This window comes from Chelonia mydas, chromosome 1, assembly GCF_015237465.2.
Source record: "Chelonia mydas isolate rCheMyd1 chromosome 1, rCheMyd1.pri.v2, whole genome shotgun sequence".
In the NCBI taxonomy this organism is placed as follows: Eukaryota; Metazoa; Chordata; order Testudines; family Cheloniidae; genus Chelonia; species Chelonia mydas.
The window spans coordinates 144,179,060-144,203,506 of record NC_057849.1 but is presented as its reverse complement, the minus strand read 5'-3'; the positions used below and the strand labels follow the sequence as shown (position 1 = coordinate 144,203,506).

The window sequence follows — 24,447 nt, the reverse complement described above, 5'->3', positions numbered from 1 at the left end:
TACTTTTTAGAAAAATCCATTTTCTATAATACAATGTGACAAACCATAGTTGATATTGTCCTTCTACTCCCCTTTGGTTTGGAAGCCATCGCTGTAAATCTCAGCAGGATTTACTGCACTTCAACACCTATTACCTTACTTGTTTGACAATTGCAAATAACCTCATTTGAAGAATTTAAGAGGGGGAAAAGAAAAAGTTAAATGCTCAATAAAAACAAGCAAACAAAAAAAAAAGCTGCATACACATTCACACTATTCCAGAAGTGATCGAATTAGGGTTGTTGCTTTATATAAATAAAAGGGGTACAAATCAACTCATCCATAAAACAAAAACAAACGCTACTTTCTACACACTCTGTAGTGGTTACTATGAGGCAATTGATACATATTGGGTATATCTTGTTGTCTGACAGGCATTTACTGAGTTAAATGTTAGATGATCAGACTGTCTGTAGTGTTACCCAGCATGGGACCATCATAAGGGGAAGTGGGAGGAAAGAGTGTTGTCATGGGATAAGTAATGAAATTGGAGCTCAGAATGATTGGCGGGGTCCTCCTAAGAACAAAGGTTCTTCACAACGGTGAAATGCAGCAGGCATGGCCTTCATGTATCAGGCTAGGCAGGCCAACAAAATGGATGGTGCTTTTGATATTAACATAGCTTCGTCCAAGCATTCCCAAGAAATGTTTAAAAAAATTCTAAAACTATACTAATGGAGCAAAAAAGATTTCCTATCTATACAGCAGTCTCTTCATTTAAAAAAAACGTAATATACAAATTCCAATGATGTATAAAACAAAGTCAAAAATGTGAATGGCAAGAGACATGGGTAAAACAGGAAGACTGATGCTACAAAGAAACTGCAAAAAACATATGTACAAGACCCTGTTTTTCCTCGTATTTTATAGATTGTAATGCATGTTTAACAGCAGCAGTCGAGGATGTAGTTCCAGGCACCAGACTGCACACTTAGCTCCTACTCAAGGGGGTTAGGGTCCCCCCTTGCATTTCTGTCACCAAATGACACTTGAAATACTGGTCTCCCGTGGCAAGAGGGGCAGTATCGCACTGTTTGTGTGAGCCTCATCTGGATTCTGCTCTCTGTTACTTTTTGTCTGCGGCCGCTGCCCATTGATAAGTGTCATAGGGATGTTGCAGTAGGTATGCTGGTTACCTATTGAGGTAAGAGGCAGGGTGCCAGTAGGAGGTACATCGTATTCATAGCTTCGATAATAGTGTTTCTGGCGCATCTGTGAATGATAAGTATTATGAAAGGTGGAGCGCAGATCTGGATGGGCAGTGGCAAGAGCTGTGGAGGTGGCAGCAGCCATTGAAATGGCTGAGACCGTCTGCAGTTCCCCAAAGGGCCCCTGCTCACTGACATCTAAAACCTGCTCATGTGTGATGGGTTCTATCCTCTTAAAAGGCATTTCGTACTGTAAACGTTTCCAAAATTTAGAATTCAACTTGTTGCATTTTGGTCCATGCCATTTAATGACAGTTAGAAGCTTGATGGTATGTTTCAGGGCCTCGACCTCCTGGTAGTTCATAATTCCCCGGAGTTCACTGCATTCAATCAGTATCACTTTAATTTCTCCAGTGACTAACATGTTCCGAAGCCTGGTTTCCAGTTCGAAGATGCTCCAGCCTCTCCTTACCACATAATTTGGAGTCATGACAATGATCAGTCGCTTGCTTTGGTCTACACATCTTGCCACATCTTCAATGTAGGCTATAAAAAAAGACAGTTGCTCAAGATCAGTCAAAGCAAGTATCTCACCCAAAAACCTCAGTGGAAACAACAGGGCTAAATTCTCCTGTCCAGGAACAGCTAGCTGAACACTGCAAAGTATTGATTGCATATATTCATTCAATTCCCGCCCCTACCCCCGCCCCCCATCAAGTGAATGGGTTTCTATTCATCAGAATATTTGAATTCTCGCAAAATTTTTGTACAAAGACTAATATCTGCATGTATGCAACGGTATGCATAGTCATCATCATTCTTCTGTTTTAAGTCATTCTGCGCGGTAACAGAACCATGACCATGTGATTTAGGGTACCAATCATACACAATAAACTCACAAGTTACTCTTGTGTATGTTGCAGGGTTCAACCCTTAGTCTGTCTTTTTCTTCCCCCCAGGCATCTACAATGTTGCCTCCTGTGAATTAATGTTCAGGTTATTGCAGATCTTAACAACAACTTTGCTGCTAATGGGTCTATTTTTTTTCTTTTTAAGATAAAAGATTCTTTTCTGCCTTTAGTAAAAATAAACTGAAATAATCCAGTAAGAAGTTGGAAGTTTGAAGGCTACATGGAAGCTATGGAGATGAACTTTACAACTTCTCACTAAAGCAGTAACTAAAATTGGACAGGACTATGCAAAATAAACATGATCAAGTAGTAAATGAATAAAACTAAGCACTAATCAGCTAATTTTGCTCTCTGAAGATCTCCAGTAGCCACACCAAAAAGTCATCTGCTGTGAATACTAACAGAATGCCATGGCATATAGCATTCCTTAAAAGAGCCACAAATGTATCACTCCACTGTTGTATTAGTTTCAACACAAGTCTATTTTTCAACATATAAAAAGCTTGATTAGTTTCTGGAATAAGCAAAGTCCTTACTCAGATTTTACTCAGTGCACATTCAAGACCACGGGAATTTGTCCAAGTATGGACTGAATTAAAACAGATTAAGGACATCAGTATTTGATTCATAGATAGAAAGGCTCCTCACCAAACCCTACAAAATACTGGTTTTGTCATGTTTTCCTGTCTATGTCTTTCCTGAACCCTTTAATCTTAACTGAAAATAGTACCCAAACCAAGTAAGCAAGTGCTATTTTAGGGAATAATGGAGGCAAGCCAACAAATATTCTAAAAGTGCACCCCCAAAATCAGATGAAATATTTTTTTTAAATGATAGAGAAAACTCAGAGATAAGATTCGGAGGATACTATGATAGAAAGCACATTATTGCATCATATATGTAATTTCTGTTTTCCCCATATAGGAAACACATACACACGGCCTAATATAACTTACTTCCAGTGGGAATCAAATCTCTATCTGGTATGAACAACTTGTACCCATAATGCTTTTCAAGCATATCTGGTAGGATCTCAAGAGCAAATCGTTCTTCTTCCCCAGTTTCTTGATTCCACTGGTCTGGATCCACTTTGGTATAGGATAGATATGCATCATAATCTTTGTTGTCTAAAGAAAGAAAGAAAGAAAATGAAGTATTTTGACTGGATCTTCAGACAATAATATGTTTTCACTAGATAATTGTATATCATCAGCAAATGCCACAGATAAAGTAGCTAGTTTTCACATCCAGATAAGGGTCCTCTCATTTATCCTGTTTTGACACTGATGGAGTTATGCTTAATTTACACTGATGTAAGAGAGCCCATGGTCTTACCCTGAAGGTGATTTGTGCATATATATTTGTATGGATGGATGTAAAGGGAATCAGTTCACCTGTTTGGTTTTTTTTGGTGTTATTTGAGCAGAGGGAGATAATTCCACTAAAAACAAAAAATAATATAAAGCCTTTTCTAGCCTTGAGAAAAGAAAGTAAATCTCTATGTTAGTGCAAAATTTGCATATTTAAAAACACAAAAGTCCAGAAATGAAATAGTTACGGTTAATTAACATGCACTGCATGTTTGTACTGCAATATCTTAGACTACCTTAATATATGCAATGCCGAACATATATACAGTGGCCCAGAACACCCAGTCAAGCTGAATTGTGCTCAGTGCAAGACTGGAGAAGTTGATGGAGGGAAAAGGTGGCTTTATGCCTTACTGTTGCTCTAACTTAAGTCTGCTGCCTAAAGTCTGCTGATCTAGCAGCCAGGGACTGCTGACCATGTCCCACATCATGGGCCCAGAAGCGTTTAGTGTAAATGATGCTCTATGCCACCCTCAGTTTCCCCTATACAGGATGAAGGGGTTAGGGGGGGCAGGATGTGACCAAATATGTGGAATATAAACAAATAAAGGGCCCAATGCTGCAAAGATTTAAACACAGAAGTAACTTTACTTATATGTAAAAAGAAAAGGAGTACTTGTGGCACCTTAGAGACTAACCAGTTTATTTGAGCATGAGCTTTCGTGAGCTACAGCTCACTTCATCGGATGCATAGCATATCGTGGAAACTGCAGCAGTTTCCACGATATGCTATGCATCCGATGAAGTGAGCTGTAGCTCACGAAAGCTCATGCTCAAATAAACTGGTTAGTCTCTAAGGTGCCACAAGTACTCCTTTTCTTTTTACGAATACAGACTAACACAGCTGTTACTCTGAAACCTTTACTTATATGAGCAGTCTCATTGAATGTACATGAGTAAAGCTACTGACATGGTTACGTTTTTGCAGCATTGGGCCCCAATGGTGCAATTGAAATCATAATTAAAATATTATGAATGTTCTGACTTTTGAGTGTTTAAATTTGCACACTTAATGCTGCCTTAATGTAGGATTTGTATTTAATATGGTCTTTTTCATTTCCATCTGAGGAGGAAAAAATCACCCTTTTTGGAAATTTGCTTGCTGTGCTTACTTGTAAGACTGAATGAAAGAAGCCCTCATTAATTTTCATTAGGAAGTCAATAATGGCAAGTGCTCTGGAACTAATTCAGTGGAATAAGAGGTCACATTTTGATTTTTGTTGTGAAGAAAGTAGAGAAAAATCAATGGCAGGAGTAATGAAATGTTAACATCCTTTAATTCTCTAGACAGTATTATGCACAGGCCATAGAGAATATCAATTGCTTGTAAAGGAGGCCTGATTGAATATTCTACTGTGTGCCATAAGTCATGTTATATTCATTCAATGCTGAAATTCAGCTATTTACTAACTACAAATCCTTTTCTCACTTTACTCCTTTTTACATTTTAACAGCTCCTGTTTAAAAAAGCATGCAGAATGCAGGACTAGTGTTCCCCGTCTATACAAAATGAATATATGACATTTTACATATTGTTCCGCTCCCTTCTCCCTGTCAACTGTACACTCTATACGCTAACATTTACAGATGCTACATCATACCACAGCCATACTACCAACTTTACAAATATAACATTATATCAAATCCCCATTCTACGGTTTTGTACTTGAGCTGTATTTTCTTCCACATTGGTGTCAAATATCAAGGAGATGTGTTTGTGTGCGTACAACAGACCAGAAGATCTCCCTGAACTATAAACACTTTCTTCCTGGATAATTCCTTCAGTCATGCTTCACTGCAGTATTTGGAATATCAACATTCATCAAGACAGAAACAAGTCTCATGTCACAAACCAATGGCTTGTGACTTCACTGAATGAATGAAGTAGGAGGCAGAGGCTGATTACAGAGGCGAAAGCACCAGATTACACAGAAATAGGTTGTATATCTTATATTATTAATCAGCAATAAGATAAAGAGATTATTGGAAAACTACCATAAATAGCAGAAACTTGGGTAATTTTACATTTTTTTTTTTTAAAAAATAAGATTTGATTGAAAGGTGCCATAGCATTACAAGTAGCAACAATAATGATACTTGCTTGAGCATGGCCAAGGTACTTTAAAATTTCTTGATTGGGTATGTGACTGCATTAATTTCTCTAGGGGATACATTATAAGGAAGAATGAGTATTCAGACAAACTGGTTTGAAGGTATCAGGGCATTTCCTATTGAGACAGTTTGTACATTTCTAATCTGAGTGAAAATTGTTTGCATTCTCTCATTGTTTTCTTGCTTAAATGCAACAGTGTAATATTTATTTCAACAATACCTTTCTTCTATACTGTAGAGGGTCCAGCTCAAGTGTCTCCACTGACTGCAACTAGGGTACAATTTTACAGAGAGACGTGATCTCTCAGACAACTAGATCACAGGTTAACTAGAACCATGCAGGTTAAAATTAACACCTTGACTTCCAACCATAAGGTAGAAGGCATCAAGCTCAGGTTATGGAGATACACAATACCTAGTGAATGTGTGTGCAATATTCTGCATAATGCAAGCAGGGCCGGCTCCAGCTTTTTTGCCGCTCTAAGCGGCGAAGAAAAAGAAAGTAAGAAAAATCCGATTGAGCTGCCGCCGAAGAGGAAGAGAGGGAATGAAGGACCCGCCGCCGAATTGCAGCCGAAGACCCGGACATGCCGCCCCAATAACGCAGGGAGTGCCGCCCCTTTCTATTGGCTGCCCCACGCACCTGCTTCCTTTGCTGGTGCCTGGAGCTGGCCCTGAATGCAAGGAGCAGGCAGCTGCATTCCTAATAGGACTTCATTTAGAATTCAGGGTAGTATATGTTTTCAAATTTCTGTACTGTAAATTTACATTTAGAATTCAAGAGGTACTGAAGAATTTAAAAAATGTATTAATTTCAGATCTGATTATCTTAAACACAGACTGTCACCTTATACCTCATCATGGCAGTTAAGATGACTGGCTCTTGGAACCTTAGTTTTCCCATGCCATGTCTTGAGGCAGGGTTCTCTCTGATGAGGACCTCTGGCTTCGGAAATTGTTATCCTTAATTTCATTCTTTCTTTGCTCTCTTTTCTATTATTTAGGCCCCTAACTACCATGACAAATATGCTGTGGATCTTAGTAAAGCAGAATTTATTTTAACTATTTGTCAGAAAGAGTGACAAACAGAAACACTGAGATAAACTGGCAACATGATTCCTTTGACTGTTCATTTTATGATTTAGAGAGACAAGGTGTGTGATGCAATATTTTTTATTGGACCAACTTCTGTTGGAGAAAGAGACAACCTTTTGAGCATACACAGAGCTCTTCTTCAGGTCTGGGAAAGGTACTCAGAGCAGGAGCAGCAGAAGTGCCCTAAAAGGAGGGGGAAACAGATGCTTGAACCGTGGACCCAGCCACATGCCATACTGTCCTTTCTCCCCACGCCCCCACCTTCGCACTGTCTATGCCTCCTGAGGCCCTGCCCTCGCACTGCCCCTTCTCCCCAAGCCCCCAGCCTCACACCACCTCTGCCCCCCGTGCCCCGTCCCCGCACTGCTTCTTCCTCTGGTCCACCTGTTCTGGCGTGCCTGACTCAGAGGCCTACACACAAAATTAAGTCGACCGAGCTTACATCAGCATACAGCTACCACAGTAATTACATCACTTATGTGTGTCTACACTTTGCTGCTTGTGTCAGCGTCACCAGCAGAGCTTGTATATATTGTACTGTTACTGTGGGGCATTATTGAAAGGCACCTGAAAGCCAGTAACAGTTGACATAAACAACACAGTGTCTACACTGACACTGCGTCGCCCTAACTACATTGACCTTGGCACTACGCCGCTCATGGATGTGGAGTTATTAAGTTGGCATAGTTGGGTAGTTATATCGGCGGGAGCAAAATTTAAATTAAACACTTATAGAATCATAGACTCGTAGGACCGGTGAGGAGGAGCTGACCAGCCCTCTGTGGAGAAAGAAGTGGTTCGGGACTATTTAGAAAAGCTGGACGAGCACAAGTCCATGGGGCCGGATGCGCTGCATCCAAGAGTGCTAAAGGAGTTGGCGGCTAGGTGATTGCAGAGCCCTTGGCCATTATCTTTGAAAACTCACGGCGATCGGGGGAAGTCCTGGACGACTGGAAAAAGGCTAATGTAGTGCCCATCTTTAAAAAAGGGAAGAAAGAGGATCCTGGGAACTACAGGCCAGTCAGCCTCACCTCAGTCCCCAGAAAAATCATGGAGCAGGTCCTCAAGGAATCAGTTCCAAAGCACTTGAGGAGAGGAAAGTGATCAGGAACAGTCAGCATGGATTCACCAAGGGCAAGTCATGCCTGACTAATCTAATTGCCTTCTATGATGAGATAACTGGTTCTGTGGATGAGGGGAAAGCAGTGGACGTGTTGTTCCTTGACTTTAGCAAAGCTTTTGACACGGTCTCCCACAGTATTCTTGCCAGTAAGTTAAAGAAGTATGGGCTGGATGAATGGACTATAAGGTGGATAGAAAGCTGGCTAGATCGTCGGGCTCAATGGGTAGTGATCAATGGCTCCATGTCTAGTTGGCAGCCGGTATCAAGTGGAGTGCCCCAAGGGTCGGTCCTCGGGTCGGTTTTGTTCAATATCTTCATAAATGATCTGGAGGATGGTGTGGATTGCACCCTCAGCAAGTTTGCAGATAACACTAAACTGGGAGGAGAGGTAGATACGCTGGAAGGTAGGGATAGGATACAGAGCGCCCTAGACAAATTAGAGGATTGGGCCAAAAGAAATCTGATGAGGTTCAACAAAGACAAGTGCAGAGTCCTGCACTTAGGATGGAAGAATCCCATGCACCGTTACAGACTAGGGACCGAATGACTAGGCAGCAGTTCTGCAGAAAAGGACCTAGGGGTTACAGTGGATGAGAAGCTGGATATGAGTCAACAGTGTGCCCTTGTTGCCAAGAAGGCCAATGGCATTTTGGGATGTATAAGTAGGGGCATTGCCAGCAGATCGTTCCCCTCTATTCGACATTGGTGAGGCCTCATCTGGAGTACTGTGTCCAGTTTGGGGCCCCACACTACAAGAAGGATGTGAAAAAATTGGAAAACGTCCAGCGGAGGGCAACAAAAATGATTAGGGGACTGGAACACATGACTTATGAGGAGAGGCTGAGGGAAGTGGGATTGTTTAGTCTGCGGAAGAGAAGAATGAGGGGGGATTTGATAGCTGCTTTCAACTACCTGAAAGGGGGTTCCAAAGAGGATGGATCTAAACTGTTCTCGGTAGTAGCTGATGACAGAACAAGGAGTAATGGTTTCAAGTTGCAGTGAGGGAGGTTTAGGTTGGATATTAGGAAAAACTTTTTCACTAGGAGAGTGGTAAAACACTGGAATTCTTTACCTAGGGAGGTGGTGGTATCTCCTTCCTTAGAAGTTTTTAAGGTCAGGCTTGACAAAGCCCTGGCTGGGATGATTTAGCAGGGGATTGGTCCTGCTTTGAGCAGGGGGTTGGAATGGATGACCTCCTGAGGTCCCTTCCAACCCTGATATTCTATGATTCTATGACTGGAAGAGATCTTGAGAGGTCATCTAGTCCAGTCCCCTGCATTCATGACGGGTCTAAGTATTATCTAGACCATCCCTGACAGGTGTTTTTCTAACCTGCTGTTAAAAATCTCCAATGATGGACATTCCACAATCTCCCTAGCCAATTTATACCAGTGTTTCACTACCCTGACAGGAAGTTTTTCCTAATGTCCAACCGAAACTGCCCTTGCTGCAGTTGAAGCCCATTGCTTCTTGTCCTATCCTCAAAAGTTAAGGAAAACATGTTTCTCCCTTCTCCTTGTAATAACCTTTTATATACTTGAAAAGTGTTATCATGTCCCCTCTCAGTCTCCTATTCTCCAGACTAAACAAACCATTTTTTTCCCTATCTTCCCATGTTTTCTAGACCTTTAATCATTTTTGTTGCTCTTCTCTTGACTTTCTCCAGTTTGTCCACATCCTATCTGAAATGTGGCATTCAGAACTCGACACAATACTCCAGTTGAGGCCTTATCAGTGTGGAGTAGAGTGGAAGAATTACTTCTCATGTCTTGCTTACAACAATCCTGCTAATACATCAAGGAATGATGTTTGCTTTTTTTGAAACAGTGTTACACTGTTGACTCATATATAGCTTTTGATCCACTATGAACCCCAGATCCCTTTCCGCAGTACTCCTTCCTAGGCAGTCATTTCCCATTTTGTATGTGTGCAACTGATTGTTCATTCCTACATGGAGTACTTTGCATTTGTCCTTATTGAATTTCATCCTATTTACTTCAGACCATTTCTACAGTTTACCCAGATAATTTTAAATTTTAATCCTTTCCTCCAAAGCACTTGCAACCCCTATCACTGTGGTGTCATCAACAAAGATTATAGGTGTACTCTATATGCCATTATCTAAATCATGGATGAAGATACTGAACAGAACTGGACCCAGAACTGATCTCTGCATGACCCCACTCAAAATGCTCTTCCATCTTCACTGTGAACCACTGTTAACTCCTCTCTGGGAACGGTTTTCCAGCTCGTTATGCACCCACCTTATAGTACAGTAACTCCTTACTTAAAGTCGTCCCGGTTAACGTTGTTTCATTGTAATGTCACTGATCAATTAGGGAACATGCTCGTTTAAAATCATGCAATGCTCCCTTATAACATCATTTGGCAGCCACCTGCTTTGTCCACTGCTTGCAGAAAGAGCAGCCCATTGGAACTATCTGGTGGGGGCTTGGAACCAGGGTGGACCGGCAGCCCCCCTATCAGCTCCCCTCTCCCCTAAGTTCCTTGTGCAGCAGCCACCCAGCAGGCTACCATTTGCTGGCAGTTCAGCTGTCCCTCCCCCCACTGCCATGTGCTGCTCCTGCCCTCTGCCTTGGAGCTGCTCCCGGGAGCCTCCTGATTGCTGGGGGTGCGGGAGGGAAGAAAGAGAGGGGCTAATGTCAGGGTGTTTCCCTGCCCCTGCTTACCCAATTTCCATAGAGCAGGGGGACACACGACAGGGCTCAGGAGGGAGGGAGCTTCCTGGCAGCAGCTGCAGTCTCAGCTTGCTGATCTACTTAACAAGGCAGTGTACTTCAGAGTGGGGTCAGCGTACTTGAAGGGGAAATGCACATCTCTCTCTCTCTCACACACACGGTGTGTGTCTCTATCTGCCATGCTGTCTCCCCTCCCTCCATTTGTGCTGCCTTGTAAAGTGTGAGGCTATGTTAACAACGAGTTAACCCTTGAGGGCTCAGCCAATTGCTAGTTCATCATTTAGCAGTAAGGCATCCCCATGGAAATATCCCACCCTCTGACTTCACCACCTCAACCAAGCTTCACAATCATCATCGCTGTGTACCAGTATTAAATTGTTTGTTTAAAACTTATAGTGTGTGTGCATGTATATATAAACACACACACACACACACATGTATATATATATATATATACATACATACACACACATACATGTATATATATGGATATATATACACACACACAAAAATATAGTCTTTTGTCTGGTGAAAAAAATTTCCTTGGAACCTGACTGCCCCTATTTACATTAATTCTTATGGGGAAATTGGATTCACTTAACATCATTTTGCTTAAAGTCTCATTTTGCAGGAACATAACTACAATGCTAAGTGAGTGTATCTCCATCTAGGTTGTATTTCCCTAGTTTGTTTATGAGAAGGTCATGCAAGATAGTATCAAAAGCCATACTAAAGTCACGATATACCACATCTACTGCTTCCCACCATCCACAAGGCTTGCTACCCTGTCAAAGAAAGCTATTAGGTTGATTTGACATGATTTCTTTTTGACAAATCCATTCTGACTGTTACCTATCACCATATTATCTTCTAAGTGTTTGCAAATTGATTGTTTAATTATTTGCTCCATTATCTTTCTGGGTACTGAAAGTTAATCTGACTGGTCTGTAATTCCCCGGGTTGTCCTTATTTCTCTTTTTATAGATTATCACTATATTTGCCCTTTCCCAGTGCTCTGAAGTCTTTCCTGTTTTCCATGACTTTTCAGAGATAATCGCTAATGACTCAGATATCTCCTCAGTCAGCTTCTTGAGTATTCTAGAATGTGTTTCATCAGGCCTGGTGACTTGCAGACACCTAACTTGTCTAAGTAATTTTGAACTTGGTCTTTCTTTATTCCAGCCTCTGATGCTACCTCATTTTAACTGGCATTCACTATGTTAGATGTCCAAATTGCTATTAATCTTTTTGGTGAAAACGGAAGCAAAAAAGTCATTTAACACTTCTGCCACTTCCATATTTTCTAAAAAAGAAAAGGAGTACTTGTGGCACTTTAGAGACTAACAAATTTATTTGAGCATAAGCTTTTGTGAGCTACAGCTCACTTCATCGGATGCATTCAGTGGAAAATACAGTGGGGAGATTTATATACACAGAGAAAATGAAACAATGGGTGTTATCATACACACTGTAAGGAGAGTGATCACTTAAGATGAGCTAATATCAGCAGGAGAGCGGGGGTGGGGGGAGAAAATCTTTTGTAGTGATAATCAAGGTGGGCCATTTCTAGCAGTTGACAAGAACGTCTGAGGAACAGTGAGGGGTGCGGGGGGGGGGAGAATAAACATGGGGAAATAGTTTTACTTTGTGTAATGACCCGTCCACTCCCAGTCTCTGGTTCAAGCCTAAGTTAATTGTACCCAGTTTGCAAATTAATTCCAATTCAGCAGTCTCTCGTTGGAGTCTGTTTTTGAAATTTTTTTGTTGTAATATTGCGACTTTTACATCTGTAATCGAGTGACCAGAGAGATTGAAGTGTTCTCCGACTGGTTTATGAATGTTATAATTCTTGACATCTGATTTGTGTCCATTTATTCTTTTACGTAGAGACTGTCCAGTTTGACCAATGTACATGGCAGAGAAGCATTGCTGGCAGGGAGTTTCTTGAGCAAATGGTATAGTTTTTTTTGGTAACCCTCAGTGGGATCACAGGGTAATGGATTGTAGAAAGTGGTGTTGGAGAGCTGCCTACCAGCCTCTTGTTCATATTCCGACCTATTCATGATGACAACAGCACCTCCTTTGTCAGCCTTTTTGATTATGATGTCAGAGTTGTTTCTGAGGCTGTGGATGGCATTGTGTTCTGCATGGCTTAGGTTATGGGGCAAGTGATGCTGCTTTTCCACAATTTCAGCGCGTGCATGTCGGCGGAAGCATTCTATGTAGAAGTCCAGTCTGTTGTTTCGACCTTCAGGAGGAGTCCACCCAGAATCCTTCTTTTTGTAGTGTTGGTAGGAAGGTCTCTGTGGATTAGTACGTTGTTCAGAGGTGTGTTGGAAATATTTTCTGTTACCACGCCCCCCCTGCCCCCATTGAGTAATAGGCCTACCCTGTCCTTGGTCTTCATCTTGCTTCTAATGTATTTGCAGAATATTTTCTTGTTACCTTTTATGCCTCTAGCTAGCTCAATCTCATTTTGTGCCTTGGCCTTTCTAATTTTGTCCCTACATACTTGTGTTATTTGTTTATATTCATCCTTTGTAATTTGACCTAGTTTCCACTTTTTGTAGGACTCTCTTTGGAGTTTCAGATCATTGAAGATCTCCTGGTTAAACTGCGGTGATCTCTTGCCATACTTCCTATCTTTCCTATGCAGTAGTATAGTTTGCTCTGGTATCCTTAATAATGTCTCTTTGAACAAGTGCTAACTGTCTTGAACTGGTTTTCCCTTTCGACTTGCTTTGCATGGGATCTTACCTACCAACTCACTGAGTTTGCTAAAGTCTGTCTTTTTGAAATCCATTATCTTTGTTGTGCTGCTTTCCCTCCTACCATTCATTTGAATCATGAACATTACCATTTCATGATCACTTTCACCTAAGCTGCCTTACACTTTCAAATTCTACGTCCCTAGTTAGGTTGACCTAAGCTGCTTTGCGTTGACCTAATTCTGTAGTGTTGACCAGGCCAGATTGTCACAATTAAACACAAGGTGTAACAGATTGTTTAGCATAAGGAATTAACACATGTTGCAAGAGACCATTCAAGATGAAGTGGGAAGTTAATACTTCTGCAGTCGTAGAACAAAGGACGGATAGTGGGTTACCGAGTGTTGTAATGAGCCATAAATGCAGTGTCTTTAGTGAGTTAATGGATTTCTAATATCTAGCAGAGTTATGAATTTAAGCTTCCAGGCTCATCTTTTGAAGGTGTTATGCAGGTTTCCTTTGAGGATGAGGACAGGGAGGTCAAAGATAGAGTGAACATTTTTTGAAAAGTGTTTGCTGATTGATGATATGACATTATCTTTTATCATTTTTCTATGAGTTTACTGGGGAGCATAATGATTGATTTTTTTCACCCACATAATTGTTATTGCAGCATTTAGTGCACTGGATGAGGTAGATCAGATGTTTTGATTGTGTAGGACAACTGGATCACAACTGCCATGTCCCCACCAACAGTCATAGGAAAAATGAATCAGCTCACTGCACCCCCAACAGCAGACAAAACCACACTCTTGATCATTACATTGATTGGTCGGGGGAAAAAAAGACTGACTCTGAAATCCCTATCAAATATTACATTCACCATAATCGCTCCACCTCTCAGAGCACAGCAATACAGTCCCTGAAATTCAATCACCAGACAGTGACCAAACCAGCAGACAAAGAGGGTACCATTGTAGTCCTCAACCATAATGACTACATCAATGAGGTTCTCTGACAGCATCTATTATAAAGAACTCAGAGAAGACCTTACATTGCAATTCACTCAGGAATTTAAGAGTATAATCAAATCCTTCCCCAAACAATTCCAAGAGAAACTCTACAAACTCATACCCCACAAACCCACTCCAGAGACCTTCTACACACTTCCCAAGATACAGAAACAAGGGAATCCAGGCAGACCCATCATATCTGGCCACGACCCTCTTACTGAAGGAATACTGGGACTCATACAAACCATGCTCAAACACAAGTGGCCACTTTACTCCAATACACAACCAACTTCGTCCAGAAACTCTACAACATTAACAACCTTCCTTAGAACATCATCCTTGCCATCATGGAAGCCATCTCCCTCTACATCAACATCCTTCGCCTGGGTTCAAAAATCAGTTCACACAAATTCAGCACATGAAAAAACAGAAACAAAACCAAAAACCCACAGCCAAAAGCAAAACCTAGAGACATGATGACAATACAGTCTCTTTCAAATGAGAATTTACTAATTTCTCCTCATTAGCATAAGAAGTGCTATTAAAGCTGCTATCAGTGTATCTTCAGAATGAAAATGTGATTGATTGTTGCTTGCACTTTGGCTTTAAGTATAGATTATGCCATTTCAAAGATTTGTTTTTCTGAGGCTTGCATGCATTAGTGATAAACTGAATCACAGTCATTCACTGCCTGCTTCCTCCCACGCTTAGCAGGAAAAATACCTGCTAATTACCACACAAAGACAAGGAAGATGAAGACTTCCTCTGAATCTTTTTGTTGGTAGAGATTAAAAGCAAACTCTAAATATCACCTTTATTTGTGAGAGCTCAATTTCCTTTAACTATTTGAAGATTGCTCTTTCTAGCTATTTATCAGGGTAGCACACCTTGCACTGTATCAAGTTGGGCTGCACAATCACATTATATTATGTGAAGTGATTCAATCGACACAACCCTACATGACATATGACATCCTATGACAGCCCCATGCATATTTATAAACATGTAGCTGTAGAGGGGGAAAGGATTACTACTATAGACATTTTTGTGAACTGTTATTACATGACTCATTTGAAACAACTAAAAAAATAAAGCCGGCAGTGAGACTAGTTTGAACCAGTTTGCCCTCTCCCTGTCCCCAGCATAGCTATGCAATTGAGGCCCGAGCTGCAAAGCACAAGTTCAGTGTATAGCTTCCTCCATCTTAGCCTCCCTCAAACAACTCTGCCATGCCAACGGGGGTGGGGGATGGGAAGGGGAGAGATGGGTTTCATTAGTTCCACACAGAGGGGACCAGTAGGGAATGGGTCCAGATGCAGTGTGCATAATTTCCCTTATAGGGGCTCAAGGTATCTCCACAGAGGTCTCGGTCAGCACAAAGCAGCTTGTATCCCTGCACTCTGTAGCAGTGAAACATAAAGGCAAACCTCTAGGTATCATTTCTACAGTCTCTGTGTTGTGGAGGCCCAGTGAGCTGCCTATCTGCCAGCATTGTCTAAACTGGCTCTGCAAGGTAGATATTAAGGGTGAAATGCTGGCTCCACTGAAGTCAATGGGAATTTTGCTATTGACTTCAGTGGAGCCAGGATTTCACCCTAAACCTTTTAAATTGGTCATCCCAGGGTACACTTTTTGCCTAATCTTCATTTCTGTTAGTGGCCATCTTAACACCCTATGCACCCACAGTAAGTCTCCAGAGTCATTGACCATCAGAAGCTATACACGCTTCTTGGGCTGCAGGCACAGATGCTTTTTCTGATTTTAAGACGTAAGAACCGCCTGTATAGCAGTCATTTAAATGGCTCATTGTAACTAGATTTCATAAAATGAGATCCAAACTTTATGAATCTTTTGCATCTATTATGCCCATAGGAGTAAATGGGTTATTGAGCATGTAAATATGCATCTGTATGCATTCTCTTTCAACAACTGAGACATGCAAAAGGATGTGAGCCAATGCACAAAAGTTGTCTTACACTTTTCTAGGTGCTGAATGATAGACTCTACTTGGAATGAGTGGTATTATGTGCACACCTGACCTATTAATAGGTTGGCCACCATTCAGCCCCCTGCGGCCTTTGAGGATTTAAATGGCCTTAATGACTGCAAATATTTTTGCTGAATCAGGCCATAAGAATTACACTTGTGGATAAAAGTATATCATTTCATGGAGTGCATGTGAGTCAGTTGGTTGTGGTCAGCCCCACTGAAGCAGATCAAAAATTCTGCTGTGTGGCAGATGCAATGTACTTGACCACAAAGCAGTTAACATGGAAAAATCAACACTGTTTGGACAAATGTCACAAGTAGCATTGCTAGGTCCAGGGCTTACTTTTAATGAACCTTACAGCTAGTTAGGCTCTTCATCTCTCTCATGTCTCCTGAAATCCTGTACAGCAGTGTTTCCCAAACTTGGGACGCCGCTGGTTCAGGGAAAGCCCCTGGCGGGCCGGTTTGTTTAACTGCCGCGTCCGCAGGTTCGGCTGATTGCGGCTCCCACTGGTCATGGTTCACTGCTGCAGGCAAATGGGGGCTGCAGGAAGTGGCGGCCGGTACGACCCTCGGCCTGCGCTGCTTCCCACAGCTCCCATTGTTCTGCAGTGGTGAACCGGGGCCAGTGGGAACCGTGATCAGCCAAACCTGCAGACGCGGCAGGTAAACAAACCGGCCCAGCGCACCAGGCGCTTTCCCTGAACAAGCGGCATCCAAAGTCTCGGAAACACTGCTGTAGAGTAATTAATATTAACTGCAGAAACCTCTACTAGATTAAACAGAGCTGATCACATGCAGATTCCTTTGCTGCTAACTGTAGCCAGCAAGCCACTTCTGACTTTAACAGACGTTCCATTTCTAGATCAGTGGGAAACTTGATGGATAACTAATTCTCCACCTTCCCTAGAGTACATTTCAGCATAGAATAGATTCAGACATAACGAGGATTTCAAGAAAAGAAACAGAAATGAGACCAGATTCATCAATGCCATACTGATTCAAAAGCAATTTCATACAGCAAGCTTTGCTATTTTTAATTACCTTGTTCGATAAGAAATTATTTAAATAGGTATCAAGAGATTTTTCCCAATGATTTTAGCCATTTCAAAACAATAGTAACAAGTTCTAATTTGAGTGGGCTTCATAATTTGTGAATAGACCGAATGTATTGCAGGCATGTATTTTCCATCTCCCTCAACATAGTGAAGAGTGTAATTGAAATGTTTGTCTGACTGCCTAGGCATCCGGAGAATGTAAAGTCATCATGAGTCTTTGCAAAATTTAAAAATGATTTCTTCCCCTAACATTTATGGAAGGTTAATAGAAAAATGAAACTCATCATGCATTTAAATAACGGTGAGTCAATTTTAGTGTTTATGAAAGTAAGGGACTGTTAGCATTGGGGTAGCCATAGTGCAAGCATTTAATGTGAAAAATTCCCAAGATATAGTAGCTCAGTTAATATACTTCCAGCTTTTCAAACAAAGACAGTTGTGCTAATTTATCTGGTGGCTTTGTGACATGCAACATTTGGGATTACGTTGAGATTCTCAAACTTGTTTCAATAGTGATTGAGGTTTGGAGGCCCAGCTACATCTTACCCCCAACTGCACACATTTAAATAGCAAGTGAACTAATTCTGTAATGAGCTTTAGTTTAGTTATTTTTTTGCTACCTTCCAATCAATTCACTAACTCTTTTTGAATTTTAGAGGCCTAAATCTCATGATAAATCTCATTAATAAATTACACTGTTTGTAGGGTGTTTTATATGAATACTAATATAAACCTTTTCCCTAAAAAACTGAATTTCTGAAACACAGCTGATATTGCCTGAAAATAGGTAATAATTCAGAACAAGTGAAAATCTGGTGTAAGAGGTCTGAAAGATTAATACAGTGCCACTATTTCAAACATACAAGTTTTATCATCTATATTTTTGCTGACTTGCAATTGTCAAAACTCAAATATGGCATTGATAGATACACCAGATAGAATATTATTTAATTAACAAAACCAAACGGAGTAATCTATTATTAATGGTAGAACTTTTGCTGAGCTTTGTTCTAATTTCATATATCTAATGAAATTAGAAAAAAACATGTTTAGATTCACTCTCAGTTGCTCTCATTAACAGTAAAAATTTAAATTAAATTCTACTTCTGAAGATTTACTACTTGTTAAATAAAATATTAGATACATTAGAGTCTTAGAAGATTGATATGAAAATCCAGACACTCTTATACGAGTTTTAGAGTTCTAAAAAGATTATGACATTTAAAAGACAGTGATATTAACTATTCTCTCTATTGCTGCAAAATGTTTGCTAGTTGAATGTAAAAACTACAAAAGGAATATTACTATAAGGTATCCAAAGAATGAACACGCACTAAATGCTACCTGAGTGATCTATGAAAGGTCAGCAGAGACTAAACAAGAAGAAAAATATTGACTGCATTATTTTTTGGATGAATTCATAGGCTAATGCAATTTGTGAACTGGGAGGCAGCCTTGCAAGGGTAAGATTTGCTTTGCTTTTCTGGTCACAGGTGGGTAGCGTAGGTTGGGATTTTTTCAGCTTCCTCTGTTGAAGCCATTTTTGTATAAATAATTAAATACTCTGTGGGCAAGAGAAAGAAAGTGTCCCTATAGCCTGCTGCTTACAGCACTCAACAAGGAGATGGGAGACCCAGGTTCACGTCCTTGCACCAGTGACTAATTATTTATCCAAAGTGGAACAACTTCAACAGAGAGTCCCAGATCAGAACACCCCATAGTCTGGTGCTTAGGGCACTCTCCTAAGACGTGTGGGAGCCCCCATTCACTGTTTCCTCTAAGCTGTGCGCATGCGCGCATGCACACAGATCCTAAACCCTGCGCACACGGTGAAACACCGCGCACACAAAAATTTGCAGGGAAGAAATTTTTTCTGCACACGGCCTGTCAAAAATTAGAGGGAACATTGCCCCTATTCAAATCCTTTCTCCCATCAGGAAGAGTTGAATTGAACCTGGGTTTTCCACATCCCAGCTGAGTGCCCTAACCCAGGGATCGGCAATCTTTAGCACGCAGCCCACCAGGATAAGTCCCCTGGCAGGCCGGGCTGGTTTGTAACTGCCAGCACATCCCTCAGCCCGCGCCGCTTTCTGCAGCCCCCATTGGCCTGGAGTGGCGAATCGCGGCCAGTCGGAGCTACGATTGGCCGAACCTGACATGGCAGGTAAACAAACTGACCCGGCCCACCACCCTTACCCTGGCAGGCTGTGTGCCAAAGGTTGCCAATCTCTGCTCTAACCACTGGGCTAAACCTTATAAGGGAGGCACTACCACCTCTTCCTTTGGCCACTTTGTGAATCCAACCTTGTAAAACTGCCAAGAAACAAAATATTTCAGGTTGAATAAAACGGTTTGTTCACCCAAAATAGACTTTTTCAATTTTCTGAAATTTGTCAGAATTTTCAAATTCGGTTCTAACCCAACCTTTCCACCCCCCACCCCCCAAACTACTAGGGATCTGAAAAATCAGTTACAGTGTTTTCCGAATTAGAATGAGGAAAAAATGGTTTGGAAACACAGACCCTCAGCCTATGTCTTGAAACAGACTCCAATTTTCCTTAGGTTTAAAAAAAAAAATGAAAAGAGTACAATCACTCATTTCCCTTCCCTAACATACAGCACTACTAACTTCAAGTCAGTCTGCCAGACTGGGTTATGTCAGCTGTGATCTTCAAACCTCTCATATCTTTGAGACTACTTTGGGGTCGAAAGAACGTAATAGATGCTAGGGTGACCTTTGCTATTAGAACACTCCAAAGCATGTAAATATTTGATAGAGCACCTGGCTAAGGCCCAGAAGAGATCATATAGTGGAAATACCTACCCACACTTTCTATGCTATATGAAGGGCTTTGCTAACTCATATGCAATTTTTAACATGATAATGTATGTCTTTGAACAGTTATTTATTTCTATTCTATTTCTGGAACAGGTAGCTATATCTGTCTTCTTCTTACAGTTAATCTTATAAAGGACATTACTATGATAATGTTAATTTTTATGTGAATTTCAGTTAAAATTGTGCCTTAATTGCAATAAAAAAGTTAGGGAGACACTAACAATAGAACCCATTTTTCTTTTAATCAATAAGTTTCAGGGATACAAGCTACAAACCCCCATATGCAGATATAAATTGTGATTTTACTCTTTGAATGACATTTCAAATGCAGCCAAATGCATAAAACTAAAAAGATTTAAAGTGAGTCAACACTGTGAGAATATAAATTTTAATTAAGAGGAGAAATCCTGCTTCTGTATAATTTTACTACTAATTCTATTACTAACATTTGGAAGGATTAAAGCTGCATTTCTGTGTAGCTGCTTTATTTGATAAAATTCAAAATTGATCTTCAAGAAATAACATTTCTTATTAGCAAACTGTGCCTGCAGCCAATTAGAACTCATATGCACACTCAAGGTTGTTACTGCAGTGTTATTTCATTGGTCCCCAGGGGAGATTCTGTAAGTGGGAATGTGTCACTAGCTTCAGCAGCAATTGCAGAGTTGTCATACCTGTATGGCCTAATCATTAACAAAAATACTTTCCAAGATGCCTAGACCATTTGCAAAAATTATATCCCAAGGTATTAGCAGCTAATTCATATTAAAAGATTCTCAGGGGTGTCCTCCTTTTTTCATAATGCATGGGCTTGTCTACACATAGAGTTGTTCCTGATTACCTCCACAAGTTTCAGAATAAGAATTGCCTTGTTCCTGTTCAGCTTAACTCACAATCCACAGAAGTTATTAAGAACTATGGATGACCTTCTTTTGTCTTGACAAAATCTGATGTGGATGATCCCATGTGAGCCTTGCCAGTATTTTGCTACAGAAATGGGGGTGAAGGAGAAGGTGCCCATAGGAAGGTGGTTTATATAAGCAGTCCCACTTCGAACAGTGATTCCAAGACAGAAACTGCCCTGCCAAGCCTTCTAAGTTGAGCACTGATTTGGCTCCCAGTGCCAAAAGCAATGGAAGCTCTCCTTTTCAGAAAGCAACCAACATAGAGTAGAAAATGTCACCACAGACCTTCCTAATCAATGCAAAGCCAGGGTTATTTCTCCAAGTTGAAGCTTGAGTTAGAGAGCTGATGAGGGCAACAGAGTTCTCATTTAAAGCTGTTAAATCCTCCTCTGCAAAGAACCAGTCTGAAAGATTCTGCCAGGAGGCACATCGAGCGAGGGGACTGAGGCAGGAGTGGAGGGACTGTTATGAGGAGAGAGAGGGCACTCTGACATTCTTATCATCAACTAGTTCCTGTTCCAGCAAGGATCAAGGAAATGGAGTGAATGAATAACATCTGATAGCAATTTAGTAAGAAGACTCCCAAACTTCACTGGTACAGAGTGGCTCACCCTGTGGGATCTCATAGGAGTGCTACAATGTTGCACCACCCCCAACTTAGCCAACATTATTACTCTAAAAAACTGAAATTGTTTCCATTGAATCCTGACAGCATTCTTAGCCAGCCCATGATGACAGAGCAAGGCATTTTAGCATTTGGGGCAAGAAGGCATTTTCACACCTCCTACCGTTTTTTTTTTCATTGTTTTTCTGCCCCTGTGGCTTTGCACCCTAGGCGGCTGCCTCATTCACCCCACGTATAATGAGTAACAGGGTTTTGTGAGGATGGCTAGAGGAAAGAATGTTTGTGTGGGTTTTAGAGTATTAATCTGTTTATTTGTTTATTCAGCCTTTTTCTATTATTTCTTATTTTCAGTTCTCCTATCCACCTGTTCCTTTAAATAAAGCCACTCAGGGTGGGCTAATCACCTTCTGCGTTTTCACTCTTCAGTTTGTGAGTTTATTTATTCCTTTAGACTGTAAGCATTGCTCTCACTAATTTAAATTGTTACTCTGAGTTCATCTGAAAAGTTCGTGGATTGCACTAAAGCCTGCTAACTTTGCTCACTAACAAGTGTGTGACTAATGGGTCTGGGAGTAGTAAGGATACATGGACCACCTCCACTACTTGCCTTGGGTGTGGGCCAATGCACAGCGGGAAACTCGGGCTTCCACTGGTTCTCTTGATCCTTCCCTCCCAATGGCCTGCAGTGTGGGGGTAGGAGGAGGCAGTCTCCCACAGCATCCATCCAGGCTGAGTCTATCTTACCTGATCCTGCTGCCTGTGAATGACTGAGCCCATGACAGACCTGCATGGACCTGAGAGTAGGAAGGAGGGATCATTTGTGCCCATTGCTGGCTGGTAGCCAGTTTTGCTTTGCTCAAGCCCCCTTCTTCCCCACTCTTATCTAGTGAGTTGGATCTCTTATTATGCCAGGTACTAAGCTTATTGCCAAATTTTGTTTTGGGGTCTGGAAGGGATTTTTCCTATGCAGCACAATGGCTGTGTTTTGAGAGGTTTTTTTTCACTTTCCATCCAGCACCCCAGAGCTCCAGTTTTTGAATTTAAATTACATTTATTACAACTTTGGCATTTACATTGTGGTTGGTGGGTTAAAAAAAGGGTCTGATGTGAGATTTATGTAATCCAATGTGCACCTTGGGCAGGGGCCCTGACCATGACATTACATGGTGAAGGAGTTTGCTTCCATGTCTAATACAGCATGGGGATCCCTTCATCTCATCTCTCCTACATCCTGCATGCAGGAGGGGAATAGGTTGGAACTCCGGCTTCCACTCAGTCTGAGCAGGCCTGGGGGAGTAGAAGGGCATGGTCTCAGACCCACTGTAGGTTTATACAACCCAGGGCCACTGGAACAGTTCTGATGGGTAGTGTTTCCTCATTGGTTAATAGTTTAATGAAGTCATGATATCCACATTTAACCATATTCTGGCAAGCATGTCCCACTGTTTCTGGGTCCACATCAATATTTGGAAACTATTTCTCGAGGGGGAGATACCATATGTCCATACATTCTCAGATCTAGCACTGGATTTATTGCAACTGGAATTTGGTATGTAAACATCTGCTTCAGTTGAGAAATGCCTTTCATTCGGTTTAATAAATCTGAGCCTAATAATTAAAGATTTTTGCACAGAGGATGGCACTGTTATCCAGAGACAAAATTTTCTGGGTGAAATCCTGGCATGCCTATTGACTTCAATGGGGACAGGATTTCACTCCCTACCAGGAGAGGTATAAAATATATACATATATATAACCAATATATATACACACACATATACATATACACACAAAACTTTACATATATAAATATATGTTATATGTATATATTACATATATGTAAAGCATCTTCCTTTTTTTGGTTTCAAGACGTTTGTGTATTCAAGAGAAGAAAGGAGAAAGAAGTTATGGGATTGTCTAGCATGAAGATTTTTTTCTGTTGATTCGAGTATACCAATTGGTTAAGTTATTACAATTATTTTACTCGTGGGGAAAAAAGGCAACACTGGAGATCATTCAGTTTCTTGAAAAATATAAATATTAAAACTTTTGTGTAAATATTAACTGTTAAACTAGCTTTATAGCAGGATGGAAACTGGTATGAAAATCACTCACCCAGGGATTTGGTATATACCATGTTCCCCAATGGCACAAGTGACATCATACCTTGTCAAGGTAGCTTCTGCTAGCAGTAGATTGTAATAATAATTATACTTAGCACGTATATAGAACTCTATGTATAAGATTTTTAAAAATCTTAGACTCTTAAATCTATGATTAGGCCTGATTTTCTATGTGGCCTGATTTTCAAAAGTATTGAGCATGCAGAAGCTCCCAGTAAGCTTCTATTTTTGAAAATTTTGGCCTGTGTTTCACAGTGTTATAGAACATTCATTAGTTCTCTTAACACTCCAAAATATAATATGTCTACAATTAGCAGATGGGTAAAATGATACAGAAGAGACTTGCCTAGGTTACAGAGCAAGTCAGTGATGGATTCAGGATTAAAAATGGAGGAATTTCTGGTTCCCAAACCCACACTTTTTCCTATCGTACATGCTGCCTCCTAGTAATCTTATAGCACTCTGAAATTTCCATATGGATAATAGCTAGAAACTGACTATTCTGAGGGCTAGGAGTTGGTCAGGTTCCACAACCATGGGGGGAGGAGGGAGAGATGGAACTGGCACTTGAAAGACATGTATTGGCACATTGAGGGAGATGCAAAGTACAATGAGAGCTGATGGTGGTCTAACTCTGGGGGAGAGGCAGGGAACTGGCAATTGGGAACAAAGGTGGCTTGGGTACATGAC

The 24,447-nt window shown here is 40.9% G+C and overlaps 1 protein-coding gene across 1 annotated transcript in view; it reads right to left on the bottom strand.

Annotated features, from left to right (window-relative positions):
- Positions 1–264: 264 nt before the first annotated feature.
- Positions 265–24,447, bottom strand: part of IL1RAPL1 (interleukin 1 receptor accessory protein like 1) — a 1,127,211-nt gene continuing 1,103,028 nt past the window's right edge. The window contains exons 10-11 of the mRNA XM_043538004.1: positions 3,055–3,225; positions 265–1,733 (exon numbers count right to left, since the gene is read on the bottom strand). Of these exons, the coding sequence (XP_043393939.1) occupies positions 1,015–1,733; positions 3,055–3,225 (890 nt within the window). The 3' untranslated portion in view covers positions 265–1,014. The remainder of the gene's footprint in view (positions 1,734–3,054; positions 3,226–24,447) is intronic.